Source organism: Melanerpes formicivorus, unplaced genomic scaffold (assembly GCF_026170545.1).
Source record: "Melanerpes formicivorus ecotype bairdi unplaced genomic scaffold, bMelFor1.0.p_v2 SCAF_113, whole genome shotgun sequence".
NCBI classification, from domain to species: Eukaryota; Metazoa; Chordata; class Aves; order Piciformes; family Picidae; genus Melanerpes; species Melanerpes formicivorus.
In genome coordinates this window covers 437,618-464,655 of record NW_027142465.1, presented here as the reverse complement: position 1 = coordinate 464,655, position 27,038 = coordinate 437,618, and the positions used below count along the sequence as shown (strand labels likewise).

The following is a 27,038-nucleotide window of genomic DNA, read 5'->3' as shown; positions in this document are numbered from 1 at the left end:
GTGCCGGGACCGGTAGTCTGCGCGAGCACGCGGGGACCGGGCTGTACCGGGGCCGGCACTACAATTCCCATCAGCCTTTGCAGCGCCCGGGGCAGGGCTCCGGGAGGGGGAGGGCTCTCTCACACCGGGGCAGCAGGGCAGAAGCTACCCGCCGCGGCTAGGAGCCGCGACCCAGCCCCTCCGCCGCCCGCCCCCCGCGGCAGGTCGCGCTGTCCGCGCCCCAGCCTGCTACTCGCCCGAGGAGGCTGGGCCGAGCCCACTGTGGGCGGCGCCGATTGGCTGATTTAGGGACCCCCTCTTCCTACCAGCCAATTGACGCGCGGGACGCTGCCGCGGGGTGAAGGCGGGCAGAGGGTGAGTGGGTGAGGGCGGCGCGGGGGACCCTGCAGGGACCTGCCTCGGCCCAGCCCGCTGCGGGCCTCGATGACCCCCGGGGTGTCCCGGTGACCCCGCTCTGCTCTCCCGCTGGACCCGTGGCGCAGCCCGACCTGCTCGGTCTGACTTCCCCCAAGCCGTGCCACAGGCCCCGGGGCTTGGATAGCTGCGGGAGTGGCCGGGGACGAGGCTGGGGAGCACTGGGAAAGCAGCGCTTGGCAGTCGGCCCCGCCTGGCAAAGTCTCAGCACACGGGACGGGCCCCGGGACTGGCTGAAAGGCCTGGAGAGGGGGGTCAGGGTGCTGCTGAACTTGCCCTCCCCACGCCAAATTAATGATGCACTTTGTAGTTTTTCTCCTCTTAATTGCAGTCTTCTCAAGCCAAATGCCAGGGCACCAGGCCCCAGTCAGAGCCAAAGAGGGGAGCAGGAAGAGGGCTGGGTGTAGTTTGGGTCAGTCCTGGGGCTTAAGGTGGACGACTGTGCTGGGGTCAAAGCCCAGGGGAGCTGGGGCGTGGGGGCAGTTGGGGCACCTCAGTCTTCAGAAGCTGCTTCCAAGGGCTGGAGGTTACCTTTCCCAGGGCCTCACTCCTCACCACAGGAATAACTCCCTGAGTTTTCCACTCTTGACTAGCCTCTGTGGCTTGCATTTTGGCTTCTGATTTAGTTGGCACAGGCCAACTCCCCCAAGGACCTGGTGTGTTTTGGGGGGGGGGGGGAACTGCTTCTGGCTCCTTCCTCTAACACCTGCAGGACCAGGCTGGCCTCTACCCTTGTGTGCAGTTCAAACCCAGGCTCCTTAAATATTTATGCTTCATGCCATGGATCTTCTATCTGTGCAGGCCCTGTGACAGGCTCAGCTCCTCCTCCCCCCACCCCCCCTTTTTGGCCCTGGTTTCTAGACCAACCCTTTCCAAGTGCTCTTTGCCCCTGCAGGGACTCTTGCAGCGGCCGCCTGCCTGCAGAGCTATGTGGCGGAGGGACAGAAATAGCTGAGGGCTTTTTGGGCCCAAGTCCCAGCTGAGGCTGGAGGCCAGAGCAGTGCTTTTCACTGCAGCTTAAAGCCTGTGTTTGCTCTACATGGGCAGGAGGTATTTTTAATGTGGTTTTACGTGAAGCCAGGGGAGCAGAGCCTCCACCTCTCCAAGGCAACGCACCAAAGGCCTGAGCCTGCTGGCGCGGCGTTAGCCCTCACAGGCTGTTGCAGGGGGTGGATAAAAGCCTGCCGAGCAGGGCAGGGTTTTAACCTGCTGCAGTAAACAAACAGCTCCTCTGTTGCACCGAGCCCACCACAACCCTGGGAGAGGCTCCCCGCGGGGACCGGGCGCTGGCTTGGCAGCGCAGCTTGGTATTTAAGTCAGCCTCCTGCAAAGCGCTGATGTTTACTCTGAATGCCCTTTCTGATTCCCTGTGAATTCCCCCTCCTTGTGGCTGGAGTTTAACCCCATCTGTCTGCCTGGCTCTGGCAGGGGGAGGCCAGCACGTGGTGCTGCTGCTGCTGCTGCTGCGGGCGGCTCTCGGCAGCCACGAAGCGAAGTCGCTCTGCGGCCGCTGCTGCCAGGTGCTGCTGGCTGCTGCTCCAGCTCCTGCTTCCTTCCCCTCTGCTGAGCTGCCTCCAGCTGCCATTAGGCTTAGCCAACCTCCTTCCCCTGCCCCAGACTGTGGGTTTGGGTCCTCTTCACGGGGCCAAACGATGAGGAAAACTCTCTTTTCTTTCTAGCAGTGCTGGGCTCACGTAGAATCAGTAAGGTATCATAGAATCAGTCAGGGGTGGAAGGGACCACAAGGATCAGCCAGTCCCAACCCCCCTGCCATGGGCAGGGACACCCCACACTAGATCAGCCTGGCCAGAGCCTCAGCCAGCCTGGCTGCAAACACCTCCAGGGCTGGGGCCTCAACCACCTCCCTGCACAACCCAGTCCAGGGCTTCACCACTCTCCTGGGGAAGAACTTCCTCCTCCCCTCCAGCCTCAATCTCCCCACCTCCAGCTTCATTCCATTCCCTAGTCCTAGCACTCCCTGAGAGCCTGAGCAGTCCCTCCCCAGCCTTCTTGGAGCCCCCTGCAGATCCTGGAAGGCCACAATGAGGTCACCTCAGAGCCTTCTCTTCTCCAGACTGAACAGCCCCAACTCCTTCAGTCTGTCCTCACAGCAGAGCAGCTCCAGCCCTCTGCTCTTCCTCCTGGCCCTGCTCTGGACCTGTTCCCGCTGGAAAAGACCTCAGAGATCACTGAGTCCAACCTCTCACCCAGCACCTCCTGACTAACCAAACCATGCTGACTCCAGCACTGCCCTGGGCAGAACATTCCAATGCTTGAGAGCCCTTCCAGTGAAGAAAGATTTCCTGAGCTCCAGCCTGAGCCTCCCCTGGGGCAGCTTGGAACCATTGCCTCTGCTCCTGTCTCTTGCCACCAAGGAGCAGAGGCTGTCCCCTCCTCACTCCAACCTCCCTTCAGGTAGCTGCAGAGAGCAGTGAGGTCTCCCTCAGCCTCCTCTTCTCCAGCCTGAACACCCCCAGCTGCCCTGCAGCTTCTGACAGCCCTGTGAGTGTACAGCAGTGCAGTCCCTGTGTGTGGGGGTGGTGGTGCAGGCAGCAGGGTGCTGTGTGTGCCAGGTTTGGTGCCTGCAGGGAGGTGTGACACCAGAACCAGGTTAGGCAGAGCAAAGGTTACTGAGATCCTTGGCTTTGTGGCTCGCAGTGGGAGGCAGTGTGAGCTGTGTCTCATTTCCTCCAGGCAAAAGGAAGCTGAGGGCTGCCTACCAGCAGCCTGGCTTCTGGCCAAAATGCTGCAGACTGTTGCTTCTCGCTTGCAAGAGCTAACAGCCACAATGGGGTGTGGGAGGCTCAGGCTCTGTGCCCGTGAGGGTGGTGTCACCCAGCACAAGGTGACAGCAAAGTCCAGGCCTCTGTCCTTGGGGATTTGCAAGAGCTGGCAACACAGAGCTCTGCTCTTGCCTGAGACTGAGGTTGGTTCATGGCAGCTGGTGCAGTGGGGTCTGTGAAGGGTGAGTGTGAAGAAGGGGCCAAGGGCAGTGAGCACAGACTGGAGCCCAGGAAGTTCCAGCTCAGTGTGAGGAGAACCTTCTTTGCTGTGAGGCTGCTGGAGGCCTGGGGCAGGCTGCCCAGAGAGGTTGTGGAGTCTCCTCTGGAGAGATTCCAGCCCCCCCTGGCCATTGTGACCCTGAGAAAGCTGCTGTGGGTGCCCTGCTTTATTGAGCAGGGATGGTGGACTGGGTGATCTCCAGAGGTCCCTTCCAGCCACCACCAATCCCTGGTTCTGTGTTCTCAGCCTGCTGTGGCTGCTGCCTTTTTGGGGGTGCAGCTATCACCCTGCTCTCAGGGGGCCCCCCCTCCTGGCCAGAGCTGCTGGACCTTTTGGTTCTGAAAGGGCTCAGGTGGGATTTGAAGAGTTGCAGGGTGAGTGGGGACAGATCTGGGTGCAGGAGCTGTGAGAGCAGGGGGGGTGCTCTGGGTCAGCTGTGGGACTTGGTGCTGCCCTCCCAGCCTCAGTGCCATGGGCAAGCACAGGCTCTGCCCTCAGTGCCATGACACAACTTCAGTGCTCCCCTCTGGGGTTTGCTGTGTCCATTGGGCAGCTGCTGGCTGTGCTGGCTCCCAGGGAGCGTGGGGAGGGGACTGCCTGCCTGCCCTGTGCACTTTGCATCCCCTTTATGTCAGAGGAAGCTTCTCCCTTACACTCTGGCTGTAGAGACTGAGCAGGACCCTTGAGAGCAGATCTGTGGAGGAGGACTTGGGGGTGAAAAACAGCACAGGAGGCAGCACAGAGCGCTGCCAGCTCAGCCCCAGCCCTGGACTGAGCCCCAGCAGTGTGGGCAGCAGGGAGGGGATTCTGCCCTCAGCTGTGCTCTGCTCAGACCTCCCCTGCAGGGCTGGGGCAGCTCTGGAGCCCTCAGCACAGCCAGGGAGCTGGGGGAGCAGGGCCAGAGGAGGCCACAGCAGTGCTGGCAGGGCTGGAAGCCCTCTGCTGGGAGCCAGGCTGAGAGAGTTGGCCTTGGGCAGCCTGCAGAGGAGAAGGCTCCAGGGAGAGCTTCTGGTGGCCTTGCAGTGCTTCAAGGGCCCAGCAGAGAGCTGGGGACAGAGCTCTGAGCAGGGCCTGATGGGACAGGCCAAGGGGGGAGGGTTGGAAAGGGCAAGAGGGAGCTTGAGAGTGGAGAGAAGGAGAAATGTTTGGCAGTGAGGGTGGGGAGAGCCTGGCCCAGGCTGCCCAGAGAGCTGGGAGCTGCCCCATGGCTGGCAGCAGTGCAGGGGAGGTTGGTTGGGGCTGTGAGCAGCCTGCCCTGGCTGGGGCTGTCCCTGCTGGCTGCAAGGGGTGGCCTGGAGGAGCTTCACAGCTCCCTTCCCAACCAAACCAGTCTGGGATCCTGGGATTCTCTTCTCAGTCCAGGCTGAGCTGTGATCCTAATTCTTCCCCTGTGTTCCTGTGTCCCCTCCAGCACCCTGCTGGTTCAGGGTGGGTGCTGTGGGTGAGACTGTGGCTGGATGTGTGGAGGTGCCAAGGGGAGCCGGAGGGGCTTGGAGCTGGCTGGAGTCGCAGGCTCCAGGGCAGCTTGTTTGACCCAGTGCTGTTCCTCAGCCAGGGCTACCCATCTGAAAGGGGGGCTCCAAAATCCTGCTGATGTCTTGGTGACACCGTGAGACCGTCTGACAAGGAGCCGGGGACGAAGCTGCCTGTGTGGGAGGAGTATCTGCTGTGCGGAGTGTGAGCGGCGCAGCCCTGTCCTGCTGCGTTCTCCGGCGCTGCTGCTTTCTTCCTCTCCGTTCCAGAGCAGGATGTTCCTGGTGGGGCTCACGGGCGGCATCGCCTCGGGGAAGAGCACGGTGGTGGCCGTGCTGCGGGAGCTGGGCTGTGCCGTGATCGACGCCGATGTCATCGCCAGAGAGGGTGAGTTCGGTTCGGCGGCGCCGAGCTGCCCGCCCCTGGGTTCCCCTGGCGACTGCGGCGGCTGCGGGGAGCGCGGACGGCAGAGGGCGCTCTGGCTACGGCAGTGATGCTCTGGCTACGGCAGTGGGTGCTCTGGCTACGGCAGTGATGCTCTGGCTACGGCAGTGGGCGCTCTGGCTACGGCAGTGATGCTCTGGCTACGGCAGTGATGCTCTGGCTACAGCAGTGAGCGCTCTGGCTACGGCAGTGGGCGCTCTGGCTAGGGCAGAGGATGCTCTGGCTACAGCAGTGGGCGCTCTGGCTACGGCAGTGATGCTCTGGCTACGGCAGTGGGTGCTCTGGCTACGGCAGTGATGCTCTGGCTACGGCAGTGGGCGCTCTGGCTACAGCAATGGGCGTTCTGGCTACGGCAGTGATGCTCTGGCTACGGCAGTGGGCGCTCTGGCTACGGCAGTGGGCGCTCTGGCTACGGCAGTGATGCTCTGGCTACGGCAGTGATGCTCTGGCTACGGCAGTGGGCGCTCTGGCTACAGCAATGGGCGTTCTGGCTACGGCAGTGATGCTCTGGCTACGGCAGTGGGCGCTCTGGCTGCGTCCGAGGAGCTTCTCCCTCCCTCTCCCCAGCCCGGGAGGCTCCGCGGAGCTGCTGCCTCGGCAGGGACAGCAACCAGGATTGATTAATGACAAACCCAATAACGAGAACCCATCCTGCTGGACGTCGGGAGGGGAGCTTGCCCTGGGATGTCCCCTCCTGGGGTGCCCCCTCCCGGGGTGCATCTCTGAAAGCCAGCCCCAGGCAATGGATCAGAGGGTCACCGAATGGGTTGGGTTGGGAGGGACTTCAAAGCTCATCCAGGGACAGGCAGGGACACCTCCCACCAGCCCAGCTGGCTCAAGGCCTCATCCAGCCTGGCCTTCAGCACCTCCAGGGAGGGATCAGCCACAGCCTCCCTGGGCAGCCTGTGCCAGGCTCTCCCCAGCCTCACTCTCAACAATTTCTTCCCCATCTCCACTCTCAGTCTCCCCTCTCCCAGCTCAGAGCCATTGTTCCTCATCCTGCCACTCCCAGCCCTTGTCCAAAGTCCCTCCCCAGCTTTCTTGGAGGTCCCCTTCAGGCCCTGGCAGTCTGCTTTGTCCTCCCCCTCCAAGCCCAAGGATGGATGTGGAGCAGCAGCCACTGGGCCAGCCTTGGAGATAAGGCACTGCAGCAGATCCAGGCACAACACAGAGGGGCTGCTGGCCCAAGACACTGCACCAGCTGTCACCTCCCCTGCAGCAGTGACCATCTAGAGAGATGTGTGGCTGCTCTCTTGGAGAACCACCACATTGTTATGCTGGAGCTGGAGAACTGAGGGCAAGCAGCAAATCTCCCTTCCAACCCAACCCAGAGTCTCCCCAGCCTCACCCTCAAGGTTTTCTTCCTCCTCTCCACTCTCAGTCTCTCCTCTCCCAGCTCAAAGCCCTTGTTCCTCATCCTGGCACTGCCAGCCCTTGTCAGAAGTTCCTCCCCACCACATAGCTGTGGTTCTGTGTGCAGCAGGTTCCCTCAGCTGAGCTGATGTCCTGCTGAGCCCCAGGGCACCTTCCCATTCCCTGCATAGGTGAGGTGGGATCCTGACACACTTAAGAGAATTTCTCTCTGTGCTGGATGTTGCTGGCTTGGTAACTGAGAGCTCAGCCCACAGCATGACCTGTGCCTGGTCACACTCAAGAGGGTGTGAGGGAATGGAGGAGGGCAGATTGAGGCTGGAGATTAGGAGAAATTCTTTCCAGTGAGGCTGGGGAGACACTGGAGCAGGCTGCCCAGGGAGGCTGTGCCTGCCCCCTCCCTGGAGGTGTTGAAAGCCAGGCTGGATGAGGCCTTGAGCAACCTGGGCTGATGGGAGGTGTCCCTGCCCGTGGCAGGAGGTTGGAACAGGATGATCTCTGAGGTCCCTTCCAACCCATTCTGTGATTCTGTGAGAAGAGGCTCTGAAGATCTCAGATCAGGACTGGGTCTGTGTCACTGCACCCCCCCACACCTCTGCTCCTCCCTCTCTGCTCTCCTGCCTGCAGAAAAGCCCCAGAAAGCCATCAGCAGGGCTGGAGCAGCCCCTGCTCTCCTTGGTGACCTGCAGGATGTTAGTGCCTCTGCTCCCCCGGGGATGAGGAGGAGGAGGAGGAGGAGGAGGAGGAGGAGGAGGAGGAGGAGAAGGAGGAGGAGGAGGAGGAGGAGGAGGAGGAGGAGGAGGAGGAGGAGGAGGGCAGCAGCTCCCGCTCCAGCGGCTGCCCGCGGGAGGGTTGGGGTCTGCAGCGGGGCAGAGGCGCAGGCAGTGCCTCTGCTCAGTCAGAGAATCAATCATAGAATCAGTCAGGGTTGGAAGGGACCACAAGGATCATCCAGTTCCAACCCCCCTGCCATGGGCAGGGACACCCCACACTAGATCAGCCTGGCCACAGCCTCAGCCAGCCTGGCTGCAAACACCTCCAGGGCTGGGGCCTCAACCACCTCCCTGCACAACCCATTCCAGAGCTTCACCACTCTCATGGGCAAGAACTTCCTCCTCCCCTCCAGCCTCAATCTCCCCACCTCCAGCTGCATTCCATTCCCCCCCAGTTTCCTATCACCACTCTGCTCTTTGGGGGAGGACTTGGAGCCTGCAGCCACCCAAGGCCTGGATGCTCTCAGTGTTTTATTGCACTGTAATTCCCCTGGAGGTGTGGAAAATTTTGCTGGAGATGCTAAAAGCCCTGGGAGGCCACAGGGAAGCACAACAGCTGCTGGCTGGGGGCTCCCCACCAATCACTTCACCTTCCTCCAATTCCTCTCTCATCCCTGTTTATTTACTGGGTGGATTTCACCCCTCCTCCAACTGCCTTCCCTGTGAAATTCCACAGGAGGAAGAAATTGGTCTTAAAGACTTTTATTAGCCTTGGCCTGAGGTTACAACCTGTGGCAATATTCCTGGATTTGGGAGAGAAAATTACCTGCAGGCTGCCAGCCTCTGTGGTTAGCCTCAGCTTGCTCTTAATTATGGTTTTATTACTGCTCCCTTTTTGTTGGTGATGGCTTTGGGAGGTTGTATATTGCTTCTTTTTTCAGTGGCTTTAAAACTCTGTGCTCATGTAACACCAGAGCCCCTGAGAGTATGGATGGGGAGCTGATCTCTTGGAAGGCTTCTGTGTTAGTATCATAGTATCCTAGAATCAGTCAGGGTTGGAAGGGACCACAAGGATCATTCAGTTCCAACCCCCCTGCCATGGGCAGGGACACCCCACACTAGATCAGCCTGGCCACAGCCTCAGCCAGCCTGGCCTTAAACACCTCCAGGGCTGGGGCCTCAACCACCTCCCTGCACAACCCAGTCCAGGGCTTCACCACTCTCATGGGCAAGAACTTCCTCCTCCCCTCCAGCCTCAATCTTCCCACCTCCAGCTTCATTCCATTCCCCCTAGTCCTATCACTGCCTGAGAGCCTGAGCAGTCCCTCCCCAGCCTTCCTGTAGCCCCCTGCAGATCCTGGAAGGCCACAATGAGGTCACCTCAGAGCCTTCTCTTCTGCAGACTGAACAGCCCCAACTCCTTCAGTCTGTCCTCACAGCAGAGCAGCTCCAGCCCTCTGCTCCTCCTCCTGGCCCTGCTCTGGACACCTTCCAGCACCTCCACATCCCTCTTGCCATAGGGGCTCCAGAGCTGGAGGCAGGACTCCAGGTGGGGTCTCCCCAGAGCTGAGCAGAGGGGGAGAATCACCTCCCTTGCCCTGCTGGCCACACTTCTCCTGCTGCAGCCCAGGCTCTGCTTGGCTTTCTGGGCTGCAAGTGCACACTGAGAGCTCCTGCTGAGCTTCTCCTCCCCCAGCACCCCCAAGGCTCTCTCCTCAGGGCTGCTTTCCAGCCAGTCCCTGCCCAGCCTGCATTTGTGCCTGGGATTGCCTCCAGCCAGCTGCAGGACCCTGTCCTTGCTCTTGTTGCACCTCCTGAGGTTGGCTTGTGCCCACCTCTCCAGCCTGCCCAGCTCCCTCTGGATGGATCCCTTCCCTCCAGCTGTCTGCTGCCCCACACAGCTTGGTGTCATCAGCAACCCTGCTGAGGCTGCACTCAGTGCCACTCTCCATGGCACCCACAGGGATGTTGAACAAGCCTGGTCCCAGGGCTGATCCCTGAGGGACTCTGCTTGTCCCTGGCCTCCCCTGGGCCATGGAGCCATGGACAGCCACTCTTTGGGTGCAGCCATCAAGCCAGTTCCTTATCCATCTAGTGGTCCAAGTGTTCATTCTAGTTCTAGTTCATTCTAGTGGTCTAGTGTTCATTCTCCTGATGAATTTGGTGGCTGAGGTGGAAGACAGTGGGAAAATCAAACAACCCCAAAAGACCTTGCAAGCAGCCAGGGCTGCCTCGGAGCAGCCTGAGCTCTGGAGGCTGCAGCCACCTTGTGCTGAGGTGTCCAGCTAAAATACACCCAGTGCTGGTCCCAGTCCCTTTAGGCTCTCCCTGCTTGACTCCTCACAGAATTCCTGACCCCCAGCATGGAGGGGTTGGAAGGGACCTCTGGACATCACCCAGTCCAACCCCCCCTGCTCCAGCAGGGCTCCCACAGCAGCCTGCCCAGGGGCACAGTGCCCAGGGGGCGTTGGAAGCTCTCCACACCAGGAGACTCCACAACCTCTCTGGGCAGCCTGCTCCAGGCCTCCAGCAGCCTCACACCAAACAACTTTCTCCTCCTGCTCAGATGGAACCTCCTGGGCTCCAGTTTGTGCCCCTTGCCCCTTGTGCTGTCCCTGGGCACCACTGAGCAGAGCCTGGCCCCAGCCTCTTGCCCCCCAGCCTTTAGCTCTTGCTGAGCATTGCTCAGCTCCCCTCTGGGGCTGCTCTTCTGCAGGCTCTCAGCCCCAGGGCTCTCAGCCTTGGCTCCTCAGAGCTGCTGTCCCCCTGCAGGCACTGGGAATCAGCCCTGTTCCTGCTGGTGCCTTGGCTGGGAGCCCTCAGTGTGTCCTTCCCTGCTGACCCCTGGCCCCGAGCAGCAGCAGCAGGGGGACCCGGGTTGTGGTGCTGAATTAATGCCTGCAGGATGCTTCGATCTCTGTGGTGTCAGCCTTCAAAGGGACCTTGGGCTGGGGTTTGTGGCAGCAGCAGCAGCCCTGGCAGGTGTCCACTGGGCTGGGCTGAGGCTGGGCTGGGGCAGATCTGCAGCCCACCGGGAGCAGCTCAGCCGCTTGGCGAGCAGACCTCGCCTGAGGCCGAGGGCTCCTGCAGCCCACGACTGTGCTGCACAACCGGCTCTAACCTCTGGCTGTTTGGTGTTACCAGTGGTGCAGCCCCACTGCAAGGCCTACCAGCAGATTGTGAGCTCCTTTGGCACCGAGATCCTCCTGGGGAACGGGGAGATAAACCGCGAGGCGCTGGGGAGCATCATCTTCTCCCAGCCGCAGAAACGGCAGCTGCTGAACTCCATCACCCACCCCGAGATCCAGAAGGAGATGCTGAAGCAGATCGTGAAGTACTTTGTCTTAGGTAAGAGGCCGTGTCCCAGCACAGCAGGGCCCTGCTCAGGCAGGAGCTGTCCCCTCTTGCCTTTGGCTTTAAAGCAGGGAGAGGGGCAGGAAGCAGCAAGGGAGCCGCCGCTGAGCGACAGCCTTTGTGCTCTGCCACCGGTGGCCTTTTGCAGCAGACTTTGGAGGATTCGTTCCTGCTTTTCACCGCTGCCCTTCAGCACCTTCTTCTTCTCTGGTTTAAAGTACATCTGTAGGGCCTCAGAAAAGCATTGTGAGGCCTCTTCTGAGATTACTTGCTGGATAATGTCATAGCTTCCTGAAACGGCCAAAGCTCCTTCCCTGCCCCCAGCCCGCTCGGGCTTCAAGGCGAGCTGAGAAGCCCTTTGAAGCCTCGATAAGGTGAGGAATGGGCTGACAGCTGTGGTTGCCAAAGCCCTGCTTCCCCCCCCCCGACAGACCTAACAAATACAGCTGTCAAAGTCTGCCTAATCAAACGGCAGATAAGATCACCAGCTGGTTTGGAGGTCTCTGTGTAGACAGAAGGATGTCTTCATCCAGTCAGGCTGAGCCCTGTGACAGCTGAAGGGGCCTTGTGCTGGGGCGCTGCGGGGGCCAGGAGGAGGGGAAAAGCACAGAGGAAGGAAGCAACAGGCAGGAAAGCCTGGAGCCCTGAGCAGGCAGGAGTTGGAGACTTGAACTCGGGGCTGGGAGCTGGGGAGCTGCTGCTGTCCTGCCCCTGGGCCAGAGCAGTGCTGGCTGCAGCAGGCTGCTCTGGCCTCATTAGTCAGCTCCTAATGATTTGGGATCGCTGGCTCCGGGCGCTGCGCCGCGCTGTGGAGGGAAGCTCTGATCGATCCAACCCCAGGGCAGCCACACGTCCTCTGGGCAGAGATGCTGGGGAAGTGCTGCCTGCTTGGCTGCTGATGTCTTTGTTGAGGCTTTTTCTGTGGTTTGTTTGGGGTTTTTTCTTCCTCCATGGCCAGCTGGGCTGGGGGGAGGTTAAGTTAGAAAGGAGGACTGGAGGTGACCCCGTGGCTGGGGGATGCAGCGGGGAGTGAGATCCTGGCTCAGAGCTTTTCCCTGCCCTTGCCCCTTCCCCAGGCTCAGCAGGGTGTACCCCCAAGTCCCTCACATCCCTGGGGGCTGGGGGAGGTGGTGCTTGTGAAGGTCAGAGGCATGTGGAGAGCCTGGGATGGGCTGCAGGGCCTGGGAGGACAATGCTTCCCAGCTCTCCAGATGGCGATGGTGCTTTTGAAGCAAACTGTGGGGAGGCTACAGACCCTGGGACTGTGTCTGGAGGCACCCCCAGGTTTCAGTGTCCCAGCTGGGGGAGGGCTGCAAGGTTTTCCCTGGGAAAATGGAGCTGGTTAGAATTATCAGGCTTGGAAGGGACCTCAAGGCTCAGCCAGTTCCAACCCCCCTGCCAGGGGCAGGGACACCTCACAGCAGAGCAGGCTGCTCAGAGCCACATCCAGCTTGGCCTTAAAAACTTCCAGGGGTGAGGTTTAGCCAAAGCTTTCCAGCAAGCAGCTGCTGTGGTTTACCTGGGCCTGAACAAAGCCTTTGGCGCTGTCACCACCACAGCCTGGTCCCCAGGCTGGTGACACATGGGTGTGATGGGTGACCACTGGATGGATACAGAACTGGCTTGATGGCAGCACCCAAAGAGTGGCTGTCCATGGCTCCATGGCCCAGGGGAGGCCAGGGACAAGCAGAGTCCCTCAGGGATCAGCCCTGGGCCCAGGCTTGTTCAACATCCCTGTGGGTGCCATGGAGAGTGGCACTGAGTGCAGCCTCAGCAGGGTTGCTGATGACACCAAGCTGTGTGGGGCAGCAGACAGCTGGAGGGAAGGGATCCATCCAGAGGGAGCTGGGCAGGCTGGAGAGGTGGGCACAAGCCAAGCTCAGGAGGTTCAACAAGAGCAAGGGCAGGGTCCTGCAGCTGGCTGGAGGCAATCCCAGGCACAAATGCAGGCTGGGCAGGGACTGGCTGGAAAGCAGCCCTGAGGAGAGAGCCTTGGGGGTGCTGGGGGAGGAGAAGCTCAGCAGGAGCTCTCAGTGTGCACTTGCAGCCCAGAAAGCCAAGCAGAGCCTGGGCTGCAGCAGGAGAAGTGTGGCCAGCAGGGCCAGGGAGGTGATTCTCCCCCTCTGCTCAGCTCTGGGGAGACCCCACCTGGAGTCCTGCCTCCAGCTCTGGAGCCCCTATGGCAAGAGGGATGTGGAGGGGCTGGAAGGTGTCCAGAGCAGGGCCAGGAGGAGGAGCAGAGGGCTGGAGCTGCTCTGCTGTGAGGACAGACTGAAGGAGTTGGGGCTGTTCAGTGTGGAGAAGAGAAGGCTCTGAGGTGACCTCATTGTGGCCTTCCAGGATCTGCAGGGGGCTACAGGAAGGCTGGGGAGGGACTGCTCAGGCTCTCAGGGAGTGCTAGGACTAGGGGGAATGGAATGAAGCTGGAGGTGGGGAGATTGAGGCTGGAGGGGAGGAGGAAGTTCTTCCCCAGGAGAGTGGTGAAGCCCTGGACTGGGTTGTGCAGGGAGGTGGTTGAGGCCCCAGCCCTGGAGGTGTTTAAGGCCAGGCTGGCTGAGGCTGTGGCCAGGCTGATCTAGTGTGGGGTGTCCCTGCCCATGGCAGGGGGTTGGGACTGGCTGATCCTTGTGGTCCCTTCCAACCCTGACTGGTACTAGGATAAAGGGGGGGAAACTGAGCTGGGGAGGCATCAGCTCAGGTGAGCCCAGCCTGGAGAAGCCTTGGGCAGGAGAGGAGAGGGGGCTCTGCAGTGGGCTCTGCAGTGGGCTCTGCTGCTGCTCTCGCCAGCCAGGCACAGGAGCTTTGGCTGCAGCTGCTCATTTCAGCTCCTCATTATATTTCTGCAGCTTCACCTTTGCTCTGAGATCATCCAGGTTAGGGTTTGCTGCTGCTGCTTTTTGGTTTGTTTTTTCTGTTGTTTGGTTGGTGTGGGGGTGGTTTCTTTATCCTCTGGAAACTCGGAACTGAAGCATTTCCTCCGTGAGGGAGGAGGGCAGGCAGGCTCTGCTCTGCTCTCCCCTTGGCTGTAGCCCTGGGGCTGCAGGGCTCTGCTGCTTGCTTTGCCAGAGCAGGTCTGGGTGTGCTGGGTGTGAGGGATTTGGGAACCCCCAGAAATGCTCTTTCCTCATAGTTTTTTTTTGGGGGGGGGGGGGTTGGGGATGTTGTCATTTGTGCAGGCTACCGCTACGTCATCCTCGACATCCCTCTGCTCTTTGAGACCAACAGGCTGACCAAGTTCATGAAGTACACTGTCCTGGTCTACTGGTGAGTGCCACAGCAGGCAGGAGGCTGCCACCTCGCTGAGGGGCAGAGGGGACTGTCACATCCCTCCCACTCTGGTGAGGATTGGGCTGCTGCCTCTGCTGTGTGGGTGTGAGGAGTGACACTGCCGTTTGTCCTTGTGGAAAGGAGCTTCTTAATGAGCCCCCCTCCCCTCCCCCCAAGCACAGATTGCATCAGCTCCCAGGGGACCCTCAAAAGTCATCCTGTCCACCCCCCTGCAGTGAGCAGGGACAGCTCCCAACTAGAGCAGGGAAAAGTGCTGTGCAGGGAGGGTTGGTTGAGCACTGGAACAGGTTGCCCAGAGAGGTGGTTGAGGCCCCATCCCTGGAGATATTCAAGGTGAGGCTCAACAGGGCTCTGAGCACCCTGATCGGGTTGGGGATGTCCCTGCTGGCTGCAGGGGGGGTTGGACTGGGTGAGCTTTGGAGGTCTCTTCCCACCAGGGTGGTTCTGTGATCTGGAATACAGGTAGTTATAGGAGTAGGGGGAATGGAATGAAGCTGGAGGTGGGGAGGAAGTTCTTCCCCAGGAGAGTGGTGAAGCCCTGGAATGGGTTGTGCAGGGAGGTGGTTGGGGCCCCAGCCCTGGAGGTGTTTAAGGCCAGGCTGGCTGAGGCTGTGGCCAGGCTGATCTAGTGTGGGGTGTCCCTGCCCATGGCAGGGGGTTGGCACTGGATGATCCTTGTGGTCCCTTCCAACCCTGACTGATACTATGATACTATGAAATCACTGGGTTGGGGCCTCCTGCAGCCTGGGAGCTGGCTGTGGGGCACTGCCCAGGTGGCACAGGCTGTGGCAGTGCCAGAAGCATGCAGCAGGGTCAGCCTGGGCAGCACCATGGGCACAGGGTCCAAAACCAAGCAGGGCACATCCCCCTGCTGCACCACAGCCTTTCCCCCAGGCCAAGGAAATTCCCCCCCAGCATAAGACTGCCTGACCAGCTCAGCTGGGAAGCAAGTGAAGATTTTATTTACAAGGGAAACTACAGTCCAGAAATATGGAAATGCAGTGAATGCTGGAGTGCTGCATCCAGTTCTGGAGCCCCTGTTGCAGGAAGGCTCTGGAGGTGCTGGAAGGTGTCCAGAGCAGGGCCAGGAGGAGGAGCAGAGGGCTGGAGCTGCTCTGCTGTGAGCACAGCCTGAGGGAGTTGGGGTTGTGCAGGCTGGAGAGGAGAAGGCTCCCAGGAGACCTCCTTGTGGCCTTCCAGGATCTGCAGGGGGCTGCAAGAAAGCTGGGGAGGGACTTTGGAGGGTGTCAGGGAGGGATAGGGGTCAGGAACACCTCTGAGGGAGGCAGGAATCAGGCCTGGGCCAGGGAGCCAGCAATGGGCACTGGCAGCCCAGAAGGCCAGGGGCAGCCTGTGCCAGGCTCTCACCACCCTCCTGGGGAACAACTTCCTCACAGCCAATCTCCATCTCCCCACTTCTAGTTCTGCTCCATCCCCCCCAGTCCTATCCCTCCCTGACACCCCAGAGCAGAGGGGCAGGATCCTCTCCCTCCACCTCTGGCAATGGGCACTGGCAGCCCAGAAGGCCAAGGGCAGGAGATTGAACACATCCAAGTGCCAGGTGCTGCACTTTGGCCACAGCAACCCCAGGCAGTGCTACAGGCTGGGGGCAGAGTGGCTGAGAGCAGCCAGGCAGAGAGGGACCTGGGGGTGCTGATTGACAGCTGCCTGAACATGAGCCAGCAGTGTGCCCAGGGGGCCAAGAAGGCCAAGGGCATCCTGGCCTGCAGCAGGAAGAGTGTGGCCAGCAGGAGCAGGGAAGTCCTTGTGCCCTGTGCTCAGCACTGCTGAGGCCACACCTGGAGTCCTGTGTCCAGTTCTGGGCTCCTCAGGTTAGGAAAGAGGTTGAGCTGCTGGAAGGTGTCCAGAGAAGGGCAAGAAAGCTGGGGAGGGGTCTGGAGCACAGCCCTGGGAGGAGAGGCTGAGGGAGCTGGGGTTGCTTAGCCTGCAGAAGAGGAGGCTCAGGGGAGACCTTCTTGCTCTCTGCAACTCCCTGCAGGGAGGTTGGAGCCAGGTGGGGGTTGGTCTCTTCTCCCAGGCAAGCAGCCCCAGAACAAGAGGACACAGTCTCAAGCTGTGCCAGGGGAGGTTTAGGCTTGGTCTTAGCAAGAAGTTCTTCCCAGACAGAGAGATTGCCCTTGGGATGTGCTGCCCAGGGAGGGGGTGGGGTCGATGCCCCTGGGGGTGTTTAAGAAGAGCCTGGAGGAGGCACTCAGTGCCATGGGCTGGTTGATTAGGTAGGGTTGGGTGATTGGTTGGACTTGAGGGTCTGGGACGTCTCTTCCAGCCTGGTGGATTGTGTGATCACCAACCCCTTTTTTCCCCTTCCCTGCCCTGGCAGCGACCCCCCGACGCAGCTGGCTCGGCTGATGCGCAGGAACGGGCTGGCGCGGGCGGAGGCCGAGGCTCGGCTGGCCGCGCAGCTGCCGCTGGAGGAGAAGCGCAGGTTGGCCTCCTGGGTCATCGACAACTCCGGCGAGCGGGAGGCCACCCGGCGGCAGGTGCTGCGGCTGCACGCCCGCCTGCAGGGGTCGCTGCACTTCCTCTGGGCACGCCTGGCGGCGGGGGCGCTGGCGGCCGGCCTCGCCGCGCTGGGCTGCCTGCTGCTCCGCCGCCTCGGCTCTTAGCTCACCTTTTCCTCTTGGCGTGGAAGAGGCCTGGCTTCCCAGGTTTGAAAAGGGCAGCGAAAGGCCACCTCCCGTAATGAGCTTTGCCGGCTGAATGCAGACAGCAGGGTGAGGCTTCTCCTTGCAGGCTTCCCAAGGTGAATGGAGCCGGGGGTGGGGTTTCCAGTCCAGCACCATCTCCCCTCTCCTGTCTTCCTGCTCGGTTTCTTCCCCACCAGCTGTGCATGTGGCATAGAACAGCTCCCCTTGGGTGGCTGAAGCTCGTGGAGGGAGCACAGAAACCCAAAAATCTCCCAGCAGAAGTCCTCCAGAGATCATCCAGGCCAAGACCCTGCTCCAGCAGGGCACCCACAGCAGCTTGCCCAGGAGCACAATGCCCGGGGGGGGGGTTGGAAGCTCTCCACAGCCCCTCTGGGCAGCCTGCTCCAGGCCCCCAGCACCCTCAGAGTCCAAAAGTGTCTCCCCATGGAACCTCCTGGGCTCCAGTTTGTGCCCATTGCCCCTGTCCTGCTGCTGAGCATCACTGAAAAGAGTCTGCCCCCAGCCTCCTGCCCCCCAGCCTTTAGCTCTTGCTGAGCACTGAGAAGGTCTCCTCTGGGGCTGCTCTTCTCCAGGCTCTCAGCCTTTCCTCCTCACAGAGATGTTCCAGGCCCCTCAGCATCTTTGGAGCCTCTGCTGGACTCTCCACTAGTTCCCTGTCTCTCCTGCTCTGGGGAGGCCAGAATTGGACCCAGTTCTCCTTGCTAAGGCAGCCTAGAGGGGGAGGAGAACCTTCCTTGACCTGCTGCTCTCACGCTGTTCAATGCAGCCCAGGAGACCACTGGCCTGAAGGGTCTCTTGGGTGAATTTGGGCACTTTTATGTCTTCCAGGACAATCTCTTCACTGGGGACGGGGTGGCCTCTCAGGTCCTATTTCTACTGGCAGCTGGCCTCAGGTTGATCCTCTCCCAGCTCCAGACAATCTGAATTCCAGTGTGGATTTTCCCCTTCTGATTTAGTGGGGAATATGCTGGGAGTGGAGAGGGGAGGTAGGCAGCACTTCATTTGCCAGGGTTTAGGTGTTCAGCTGGCTGCTCACCCTCCCTCCTGCCCTCTAATCTCTGCTATCATCACCGGTGGTCTGACACATCCCTGGAGCAGGCTGAGACCTGCCTCGTTGAGGCTCATTTACCGCTGTTAGCTCTGCGTGTTCCGCCGGGGCGCGGCGGGCGCAGGCTGTTCTCGTTTGTTTTAATAAAGCAGGGAGCAGCGGGCGGCTCCCCGCGGCCCCCAGCCTGCGGCGCTGCTCCTCCCTGCCCCGCTCCGGCTGCTTGCGGTGCCGCCGCACGGCCGCGCTCGGTAAAGTTCACGGCGCGCAGGCAGCGCTGCCGAGCGCGCTCCTGCCGCTGCCCGTCCCAGAGCGGCTCCCGGGGAGCTCCCTGCGGCATCAGCCCCTGCCGTGAGCCGCTTAGGAGGGGGAGCGCTGGCATGGCGTTGGCGCTGGGCCCCCCACAGCATGGCTCTGGCTTCCCGGGGTGTGATCCTGGTGTGCTGCGGTCAGTGCTTACCTGTAGGAGAGCTCTGTCCTGCTGCCATCCCCCCCGTGTCCTGCTGCCATCCTCCTGTGCTGCTGCCATCCCCCCCGTGTCCTGCTGCCATCCCCCCCGTGTCCTGCTGCCATCCTCCTGTGCTGCTGCCATCCCCCCCGTGTCCTGCTGCCATCCCCTCCGTGTCCTGCTGCCATCTCCCTGTCCTGCTGCCATCCTCCTGTGCTCCTGCCATCTCCCTGTCCTGCTGCCATCCTCCTGTGCTCCTGCCATCCTCCTGTCCTGCTGCCATCTCCCTGTGCTGCTGCCATCCTCCTGTGCTGCTGCCATCCTCCTGTCCTGCTGCCATCCCCCCCGTGTCCTGCTGCCATGCCCCCCCTGTCCTGCTGCCATCCCCCCCGTGTCCTGCTGCCATCCCCCCCGTGTCCTGCTGCCATGCCCCCCCTGTCCTGCTGCCATCCTCCTGTGCTGCTGCCATCCTCCCGTCCTGCTGCCATCTCCCTGTCCTGCTGCCATCTCCCCCGTGTCCTGCTGCCATCCCCCCCGTGTCCTGCTGCCATCCTCCTGTCCTGCTGCCATCCCCCCCGTGTCCTGCTGCCATCCCCCCCGTGTCCTGCTGCCATGCCCCCCCTGTCCTGCTGCCATCCTCCTGTGCTGCTGCCATCCTCCCGTCCTGCTGCCATCCCCCTGTCCTGCTGCCATCTCCCTGTCCTGCTGCCATGCCCCCCCTGTCCTGCTGCCATCCTCCTGTCCTGCTGCCATCCTCCTGTGCTGCTGCCATCCTCCCGTCCTGCTGCCATCCCCCTGTCCTGCTGCCATCTCCCTGTCCTGCTGCCATGCCCCCCCTGTCCTGCTGCCATCCTCCTGTGCTGCTGCCATCCTCCCGTCCTGCTGCCATCCCCCTGTCCTGCTGCCATCTCCCCCGTGTCCTGCTGCCATCCCCCTGTCCTGCTGCCATCTCCCCCGTGTCCTGCTGCCATCCCCCTGTCCTGCTGCCATCTCCCTGTCCTGCTGCCATCCCCCCTGTCCTGCTGCCATCCCCCTGTCCTGCTGCCATCCTCCTGTCCTGCTGCCACCCACCCTGTCCTGCTGCCATCTCCCTGTCCTGCTGCCATCCCCCCTGTCCTGCTGCCATCCCCCTGTCCTGCTGCCATCCTCCTGTCCTGCTGCCACCCCCCCCGTGTCCTGCTGTCATCTCCCTGTCCTGCTGCCATCCCCCCCCGTCCTGCTGCCATCCTCCTGTCCTGCTGCCACCCCCCCCGTGTCCTGCTGCCATCTCCCTGTCCTGCTGCCACCCCCCCGCCGTCCTGCTGCCATCCTCCTGTCCTGCTGCCACCCTCCCATCCTGCTGCCATCCCCCCCGTGTCCTGCTGCCATCCCCCTGTCCTGCTGCCATCCTCCTGTCTGTTGCCATCCCCCCCGTGTCCTGCTGCAATCTCCCTGTCCTGCTGCCATCTCCCTGTCCTGCTGCCGTCTCCCTGTCCTGCTGCCATCCCGCCCTGTCCTGCTACCATCCCCCCATGTCCTGTTGCCATCCTCCTGTCCTGCTGCCACCTGCCCTGTCCTGGCTCTTTAAGAGAGGCAGCTGTTGCCCACCCTGTGCATGGTGGTTCCTGAGCCCTCCTGGGTTCTTGGGCTCCAACTTCCTCCTCTCCTGCCTGGCCGTACTGGCCCAGCAAACCAAGGCAGCACCAACCTGAGGGCACAGCCAGCTTTCCCAGGGTGGCACAGCCACCTTTCCCAGGGTGGCACAGCCCTGCCCAGCCAACTTGTGCCCCTTTTGGGGGTCGAGTACTCTTCCCACCCCCTCTGCTCTCCTCTGTGCCCAGCCTTTTGTCCCGAGCTTCCCATTCTTTACCCCGGGGTCCCTGGGAGAGCATCCCCAAGCTGGGACACCCACCCTGGGTACCCCAAGGTTTCAGGCCGTGCTGGGGGAAGCCATACAGAAGCGATACCCCCCCCGCCCCCAGCCTCCCCCCGCCCCCTCCCCTGCGTTTCATGCTTAATCGCCGCGGTGCCCGGAGTCCCTCGCAGCCGCCATCAATCAGGGCTGGCACAGGACGGTGGCAGCCCGAGATAAGCTCTGATTGTCTCGATCCCTCCCGCCGCCAACGCGATAAACGGAGCTGCGAGGAGGCCGCAGGGGAGGAAGGAGCGAGCGAGACGGAGCCCTAATCGCATTTGGCTCTCGGCTCCTGCCCTGCTGACGTTCGCCAGCGCTAACGACTTTAGCAGGGACCAGGGAGCGCGCAGGGGGCTGGCGAGGTGCAGGGGGGCAGCGAGGTGCGGAGGGCAGCGGGGTGCAGGACTGCCCACTGTGGCTTTGGGGTGCCCGATTCGGGGGTGCTCGGTGCCCCACGCTGAGCTGAGGGTCGAGCCCCCTGCCACGGGCTGCGTTCCCTGGGCATTGGCATCCGCTGGGGAAGGAGTCCTGAGCCTGGTGCTTGGCCCCTGGGTCGCTCCTGCGTGGTGCTGATGTGCTTCCTGTGGGTGCTTGTGTCCCTCGTGGGTGCCACGCGGTACCCAGCCCCAGGAGCTGCCCCAGCATCGTGTCCCACCCCTGGCCACCCCCGTGGGGACAAGCTGGCAGGACCCCCCCGTGTCCATGGCAGTGGCCGTGTGGCTCAGCCCGCAGCTGTCCCCCGCGGTGCTGGATGTGGCTCTGCTCCTTGGGCTGCCGGGGGGGGCACCGACAGCTCAATCAGTGGCTGTGGAGGGGCCCTGGAGGACAACCTGCGCCCACCCCAGCCGAGACCCCTGCGCTTGGGACACCCCTGAGCTGCCTGCCCCGGGGCTGCCCCGGCCCGTGGGTGCCAGCACGGCCCAAGGTGACTGTGCCACGTCTGGCAGCCCTGCCGTGTCCCCCGCGGGCCGCCGCAGCTCCTCGCCATCGATCGGCAGCGTCTGGAGCAGGCGAGGGCTGTTTGAGCAGCGAGCGCGGCCCCGCGCAGCCCAAATATTTAACGGCTGCGGATTGGCGGCGGGATCGATGGCGCTGCGGCTGCGGGGCTTCGGGACAGACCTCCCTCCCCACAGCACCCCCCTCCCGAGGGCACCCCCTCCCCACAGCAGCCCCTCCCTGCTGCACCCCTTCCCCAAAGCACCCCCTTCCCCAAAGCACCCCCTCCCCAGAGCAGCCCCTCCCTGCTGCACCCCCTCCCCAAAGCACCCCCTCCCCAGAGCAGCTCTTCCCTGCTTCACCCCTTCCTCAAAGCACCCCCTCCCCAGAGCACCCCCTCCCTGCTGCACCCCTTCCCCAAAGCACCCCCGTTCCCAGGGTACCCTCTCCCTGCTGCACCCCCTCCCCACAGCAATCTTTTCTTCCACCCCCCCCTTCCTTGCTGCACCCCCTTCCCTGGAGTACCCCCTCCCCGCTGCACCCCCTCCCCGGAGCACCCCTCCATCACATTACTCTCGTCCCTGAAGCACCCCTGTTCTCCAGTGCACCCCCTCCCCAGAGCACCCCCTTCCTGCTGCGTCCCCTCACCACAGGAGCCCGCTCCCAGTGCAGCCCCTCCCTGCAGCCCCCCTTCCTCAGCTCACCCCATGCCTGGAGCACCCTGTACCAGGGCAACGCTTCCCCAGAGCACCCCACTCCCGGAGCACCCCTTCCCCGGGACACCCCATTCCCGAAGCACCCCCTCCCTTCAACACCCCTTCCACAGTGCACCCCCATCCCTGGCGCCCCCATCCTTGGAGCCCCCTCCCGTTCCCTACCCTAGCCCCTCCCCAGCACCCATCGTGGGGCACCCACTGGGCCGGTGGCCTGGAGCTGGCCAGTAGCCCCCGTGGGGCTGTAGGATCAGGGTGATTTCCCCCCACCCCTGCGGGGACTGTCCCCAAGCGTAGTCTGGCGGTGCCCCAAGACCCCCGAGGGAGGGCCCCTGAGTGCGGTGCCGCTGCAGGGCAGCAGTGCCACTGCACGGCTGCCGGTGTCGCAAGCGTCGCTGTTCCCGTGCGGGCTCCGGAGAGTGGCACAGTGTCGCTGTCACTGCCTGGCCCTTGGGGTGTCAGGCGGTGTCACCGTGGCTGCACAGTCCCACTCGTGTCACACAGAGCCGCGGCGCAGCCCTGCTGTACGGCAGGGCAGCGCTGCTGCTCCCGGGAGTGTCACACGGTGTCACTGTCCCCACGCAGTGCGCAGGGTGTCGCTGTCACTGCGCGGCCGCGGGGTGCCACGCAGTGTCACTGCAGCTCCCGTGGGTTGTCAGACAGAGTCACCGTCAGCGCGGGCTGCACGGGATGTCACACAGTGCTGTGTCACTGCGGGGCCCACGGGTGTCACGCAGCGTCACCATCACTGCCGGCCCGCAGTGTATCACCCAGCGTCGCTGTCACCACATGGCCCGGGGGGTGTCACCCGGCCTCACCGTCACTGCGCGGCGTGGGGTGTCACCCACTGCCGCTGCACAGCGTCCTCCTCGCTGCCACCCGCGGCGGGCTGCCTCCCCGTGTCACTCTGCACCCCTCCCCGAGCCGCGTCACGCCCCGTGGGGCACGCTGGGGACAGCACAGCAGGTCCCCACCGCCAGGTTCCCCCGTGGGGACACATCTCCCGAGCTGTCCCCCGGGCCGGGTGCTGCCCCCACGCGAGCTGCCATCTGCAGCCGGGCGCTAATGAGGCCGGCGCTGGCAGCCCTAATTGCCGCGCGGCGGGAGGGTGGCAGGTCCCGCCGCGTCCCTAACGAGACGGTGTGACAGGGACAGGCTGTGCCACCGCCGCCTCCCGCCCCTCCCGCCCGCAGCGGGGCTGCCCGCGCCGGACAAGGCACGGTGCCTGCGATCGGCCACGTCCTGTGCCCAGCGAGACCCTGGCACAAGTGGCCAGCCGGGCAGCCAGCTAGCCAAGCAGCCTGGGGTCAGCCAACCTGCTGGCCAAGTGGCCACCTGACCAGCCAGCTAGATAACCAGACAGCTAGGTGACCAGCCAGCCAGGTGACCAGCCAGCTGGATAGCCAGCCAGCTAGGTGACCAGCCAGCCAGGTGACCAGCCAGCTGGATAGCCAGCCAGCCAGGTGACCAGCCAGCTAGGTGACCAGCCAGCCAGATAACCAAGCAGCCAGCTAGGTAACCAGCCAGCCAGGTGACCAGCCAGTTAGGTGACCAGCCAGCTAGATAACCAGCCAGCTAGGTGACCAGCCAGTTAGGTGACCAGCCAGCTAGATAACCAGCCAGCTAGGTGACCAGCCAGCTAGATAACCAGACAGCTAGGTGACCAGCCAGCCAGGTGACCAGCCAGCTGGATAGCCAGCCAGCTAGGTGACCAGCCAGCCAGGTGACCAGCCAGCCAGATAACGAAGCAGCCAGCCAGCCAGCCACCACCAAGCCATCTACCAACCAACCAGCCAACCAGCTAGTTGGCCAAGCATCTAGACCACTGGTAGCTAGCCACCCAGTCTGCCGAGCAACCAGCTAGCTAGCCACCCAGCCAATCAATACCTAGCTAGCCAGCCATCCAGGTAGCCAGCCAGCCAAACAACCAGCCAGCTAGCCACCCAGCCAGACAACCAACCAGGTAGCCACTCACCCAGCTAGCTAGCTAGCCAGCCAGCCACCCGGGTAGCTAGCCAGCCAGTCAGCCACCCAGCTACCCAGCCAGCCAGCCAGTTGGCCTTCAAGCCAAGCAGCCAGCCCAGCAGCTGGCAGTGTTCTACCTACCAGCCAGCCCAGCAGCACTGAACCCAGCAGCCAACTGGCCAGCTCTCCAGCCAGCTGTGCCACCAACCCATGTGCCCAGCCAGCCAGCTCCCCTCCTGGCCACCAGCCACAGCCAGCCCCCGATGAGGAGCACCATCTGCCCACACCCAGCCAGGCACTGGCACCTGCCTTGCCCTCGCCTCCATCCTGCAGCCCTGTCCCCATGTGTCCCTCACCTGCTGAGCCAGGTGTTGAGTGGGGACACCTCCATGTGTCTGCACCTGCACTGGTCACCTACTGCCTGTCCTGCTGAGCCCTGACACATTCATCACAGCAAGCAGGGCACCAGATGCCTCCCATCCCATCCATCCCACCCCTGGCCAGAGGCACCTCCAGCTCTGGAGATTTGGAGCCTATTTTCTCCCCAGCCTGGCACCGGGAGGTGAGTGCTGGCTCCTGCCAGGATCACCTCCACCTTGGGGCTTCCTTTGCTCCCATCATTGATCCATGCCTGGTGCCACATCTCCCTGGCATCTGCAGCCTGGGAAACTGCTCCTTAATTCCATCTCCTGACACTCTCTGCCCCCAGCAGGGCAGTGGTGGTGGCTTTCCTCAGGTGACACAGGTCTGGAGGCTGCATGACTGAGGGGGCTCATGTCCTCCCTGGAGTCCAGGGGATGGGCTGGACGGGAGCACCCAGCCTGACCTTCCTGCTCTGCTTCTGGAGCTGTCTGTCTGGATTAATGGATGCACGGGGGCATGGGAGGGACAGAGGGATGGAGGGAGGGACAGAGGGATGGAGGGAGGGATGGACGAAGCTTGTGGGTACATGGATGGATGTGTAGATGAATGAAGAGGTGGAGAGCCATGAAGAGAGGCAGAGACTCCCAGCAGGGACACAGGGTGGATGTGTGTGGATGGATCTGAGGACAAATAGATATATGGACATGTGTGGATATAAGGACATGTGGAGAGAGAGAGGGAGGGAGAGAAGGAAGGAGGGAGGGAGGGAGGGAAGGAGGGAGGGAGCGAGGAAGGGAGGGAGGGAGGGAGGGAGGGATGGGTCCCACCACGGCAGTGGGAACCGGCAGAGGAAGCCCCAGGTGGGAGCTCAGGAGATGTGAACATCTCTCCTGCTCTGCCCCAGCCTGTGCAGCCCAGGCTGCAACCTCTCCAGGGTGTCCTGCCCAGCTTGGCAGGGGGGCCCAGGAGCCCCCAGCCCAGGCCCATACAGGGGGCACAGGGTGATTCTGGGGGGCAGCACCCAAAGCCATCAGGGACAGCTTGCAGACACCAGCTCCTTCCCCAGGCTAATCAGCAAGGGCTCACACCAGGCTCATTAGCTTTTTCCAGCTCGGAGTCCTAATTAGCGCTGAGCCACCAGCGCCGTGGCCCCGCAGTCACCGTGTGACACTGGCGCAGTGTGAGTGTCCCCCGGCCAGGTGTGACCCCCCACAGGCAGCAGCTGCAGGGAAACTGAGGCACGGCACAGCACCAGCCCCCACAGAAGCCCCTCGCCCGTCCCCGAATCCTCCTCAAGGAGCTCCCTCAGTGAGCAGACAGTGACAGACGAGGGGGGGGGGACACGGCCACCCCCCTATCTCCCCCCCCCCCAGGCCAACCCCGTGGTGTCCCCTGGATGTCACCCACCCACCTGCCCGCGTGATGCTGCCAAAGCAAACAGCCGTGGGCTCGGCCGCGCATCGATTCTGCGGGAGCTGCTGTTTGCTTAACCTTTGCAGAGGAACCGTCGAGCGGAGCCGCAGCCGGCGCCGCAGCCACTGCAGCCGCCGCCGCCATCGCCGCTGTCACCTCCCGGCTTTGTCCCTTCTCCCCTTCCCGCGCCGCCCAGCGCGGCCCTTCAGGGCCTTGCCCGGCACTTAGGTGTCTAACCCCGGCCCCAAACCACTGCACCCCCTCCTCATGCCAGCGAGCACCTCGGGGTGTCCCGCCAGGGCCAGCTGGGGGGTTGTACCCATCCATAGGGTGCCGCTGCCCCAGGGTGGCATTGAAGCTGTCTCAGCTCTGCAGCTGGGCTGTAGGGACGTGACCTGGGGATGTGGTAGCCACGCAGCGGGGACAGGGTGCCACAGAGTGGTGAGGTGACCGAGGGTGGTGGCCTTGCCATGGGGACTCGGTGGTGCAAGGTGCTGAGGGGATCTGGTGTGGTGGCTTTGCCGTGGGGACACAGTGGACTGTGGCAGTGAGGTGGCCTGGGCCTGGGCCATGATGGCTTGGAGGGGCTGAGGTGTTCTGGAGTGGTGGCCATGCCATGTGGGCAAGGTGACCAGGAGCAGTGGGGGGTGGCCATGCCATGTGGGCAAGGTGACCAGGAGCAGTGGGGGGTGGCCATGCCATGTGGGCAAGGTGACCAGGAGCAGTGGGGGGGTGGCCATGCCATGTGGACAAGGTCAGGAGCAGTGGGGGGGTGGCCATGCCACGGGGGCACAAGGGCCTGTGGCACCGAGCGGAGCTGGGACTGCGGCCCCACCACGAGGACAGAGCAGCCAGGACCGGTGCTCTGATGCAACCAGGCCATGCCTGTCCCCCCACGTGTCCCCAGCACGGCCACCTCCTCCCCACGCAGAGCCCCCTGCCCACCCGGGCCGCCGCGGCAGCGCCGGTGGGTGACTCACGCAGCCCCTGCCCTCGGCGTATTTTTAGGCGCTCGTTAAAACAGAAAGATAACGAAGGGGGGGATGGGGGGGGACACACACAACGACAGAGAAAAGAACCAGGGGAGGAGCTGGTGACATGACAGTGACAGCTAGGGGGGGTGACACGGAGCTGGCAGCATCCCCACCCCAAAACACTCTGCTCCCCCCCCCCCCCCAGCCTCGTTAAGCCCCCAACACTAATCGCCTCCTTCAACCCGCTAATTGATTTTTGCCCGCTGATTAAATTAAAGCCTCTGCGGGAGCCGGGGGGGGCAGGGGGAGGGTGCGGGGACGATCGATGGGCTGCCAGTGTCCCACTCGGTCCCCTCCTGTCTTGGGTTGTGGGGCTGGGGTCTGCCCCCCGTGTGTCGGCTGGGGTTTGGGAACACTGCACGGGCAGGAGACTCACCTCCAGGGTGTTGGGGTTTTTAGGGGGGGGCCACAACGACCCCACGGAGCCCACAGGTGCCACTGGGGTTGATGCTACCTTGGCGTTGTCACCCAGGGCCACCGAAGCGCCGTGGCGGGCCG

The 27,038-nt window shown here is 62.7% G+C and overlaps 1 protein-coding gene across 4 annotated transcripts; it reads left to right on the top strand.

Annotated features, from left to right (window-relative positions):
* The first annotated feature begins 124 nt into the window (after nucleotides 1-124).
* On the top strand, nucleotides 125-17,959 carry DCAKD (dephospho-CoA kinase domain containing). Of its 4 annotated transcripts, none has more exons than XM_068167170.1 (5): nucleotides 125-354; nucleotides 4,973-5,277; nucleotides 10,563-10,766; nucleotides 13,949-14,036; nucleotides 16,402-17,959. In XM_068167170.1, exons 2-5 carry the CDS (start codon nucleotides 5,166-5,168, stop codon nucleotides 16,685-16,687), a joined length of 690 nt encoding a protein of 229 aa, XP_068023271.1. In that variant the 5' UTR covers nucleotides 125-354; nucleotides 4,973-5,165; the 3' UTR covers nucleotides 16,688-17,959. The 4 variants fall into 4 exon arrangements, with proteins under 4 accessions (XP_068023271.1, XP_068023269.1, XP_068023270.1 ...); XM_068167168.1 differs by having other exon boundaries at nucleotides 4,969-5,277; XM_068167169.1 differs by lacking the exon at nucleotides 125-354 and adding an exon at nucleotides 3,294-3,379 and having other exon boundaries at nucleotides 4,969-5,277.
* The last annotated feature ends 9,079 nt before the right edge of the window (nucleotides 17,960-27,038 follow it).

Excerpts from the sequence above, each read along its gene's own strand:
- DCAKD (XM_068167170.1), top strand. The coding sequence starts at position 5,166 with ATGTTCCTGGTGGGGCTCACGGGCGGCATCGCCTCGGGGAAGAGCACG. Across the intron at positions 5,278-10,562 it reads CGATGTCATCGCCAGAGAGG|TGGTGCAGCCCCACTGCAAG; the intron begins GTGAGTTCGGTT and ends TGGTGTTACCAG. Across the intron at positions 10,767-13,948 it reads CGTGAAGTACTTTGTCTTAG|GCTACCGCTACGTCATCCTC; the intron begins GTAAGAGGCCGT and ends TCATTTGTGCAG.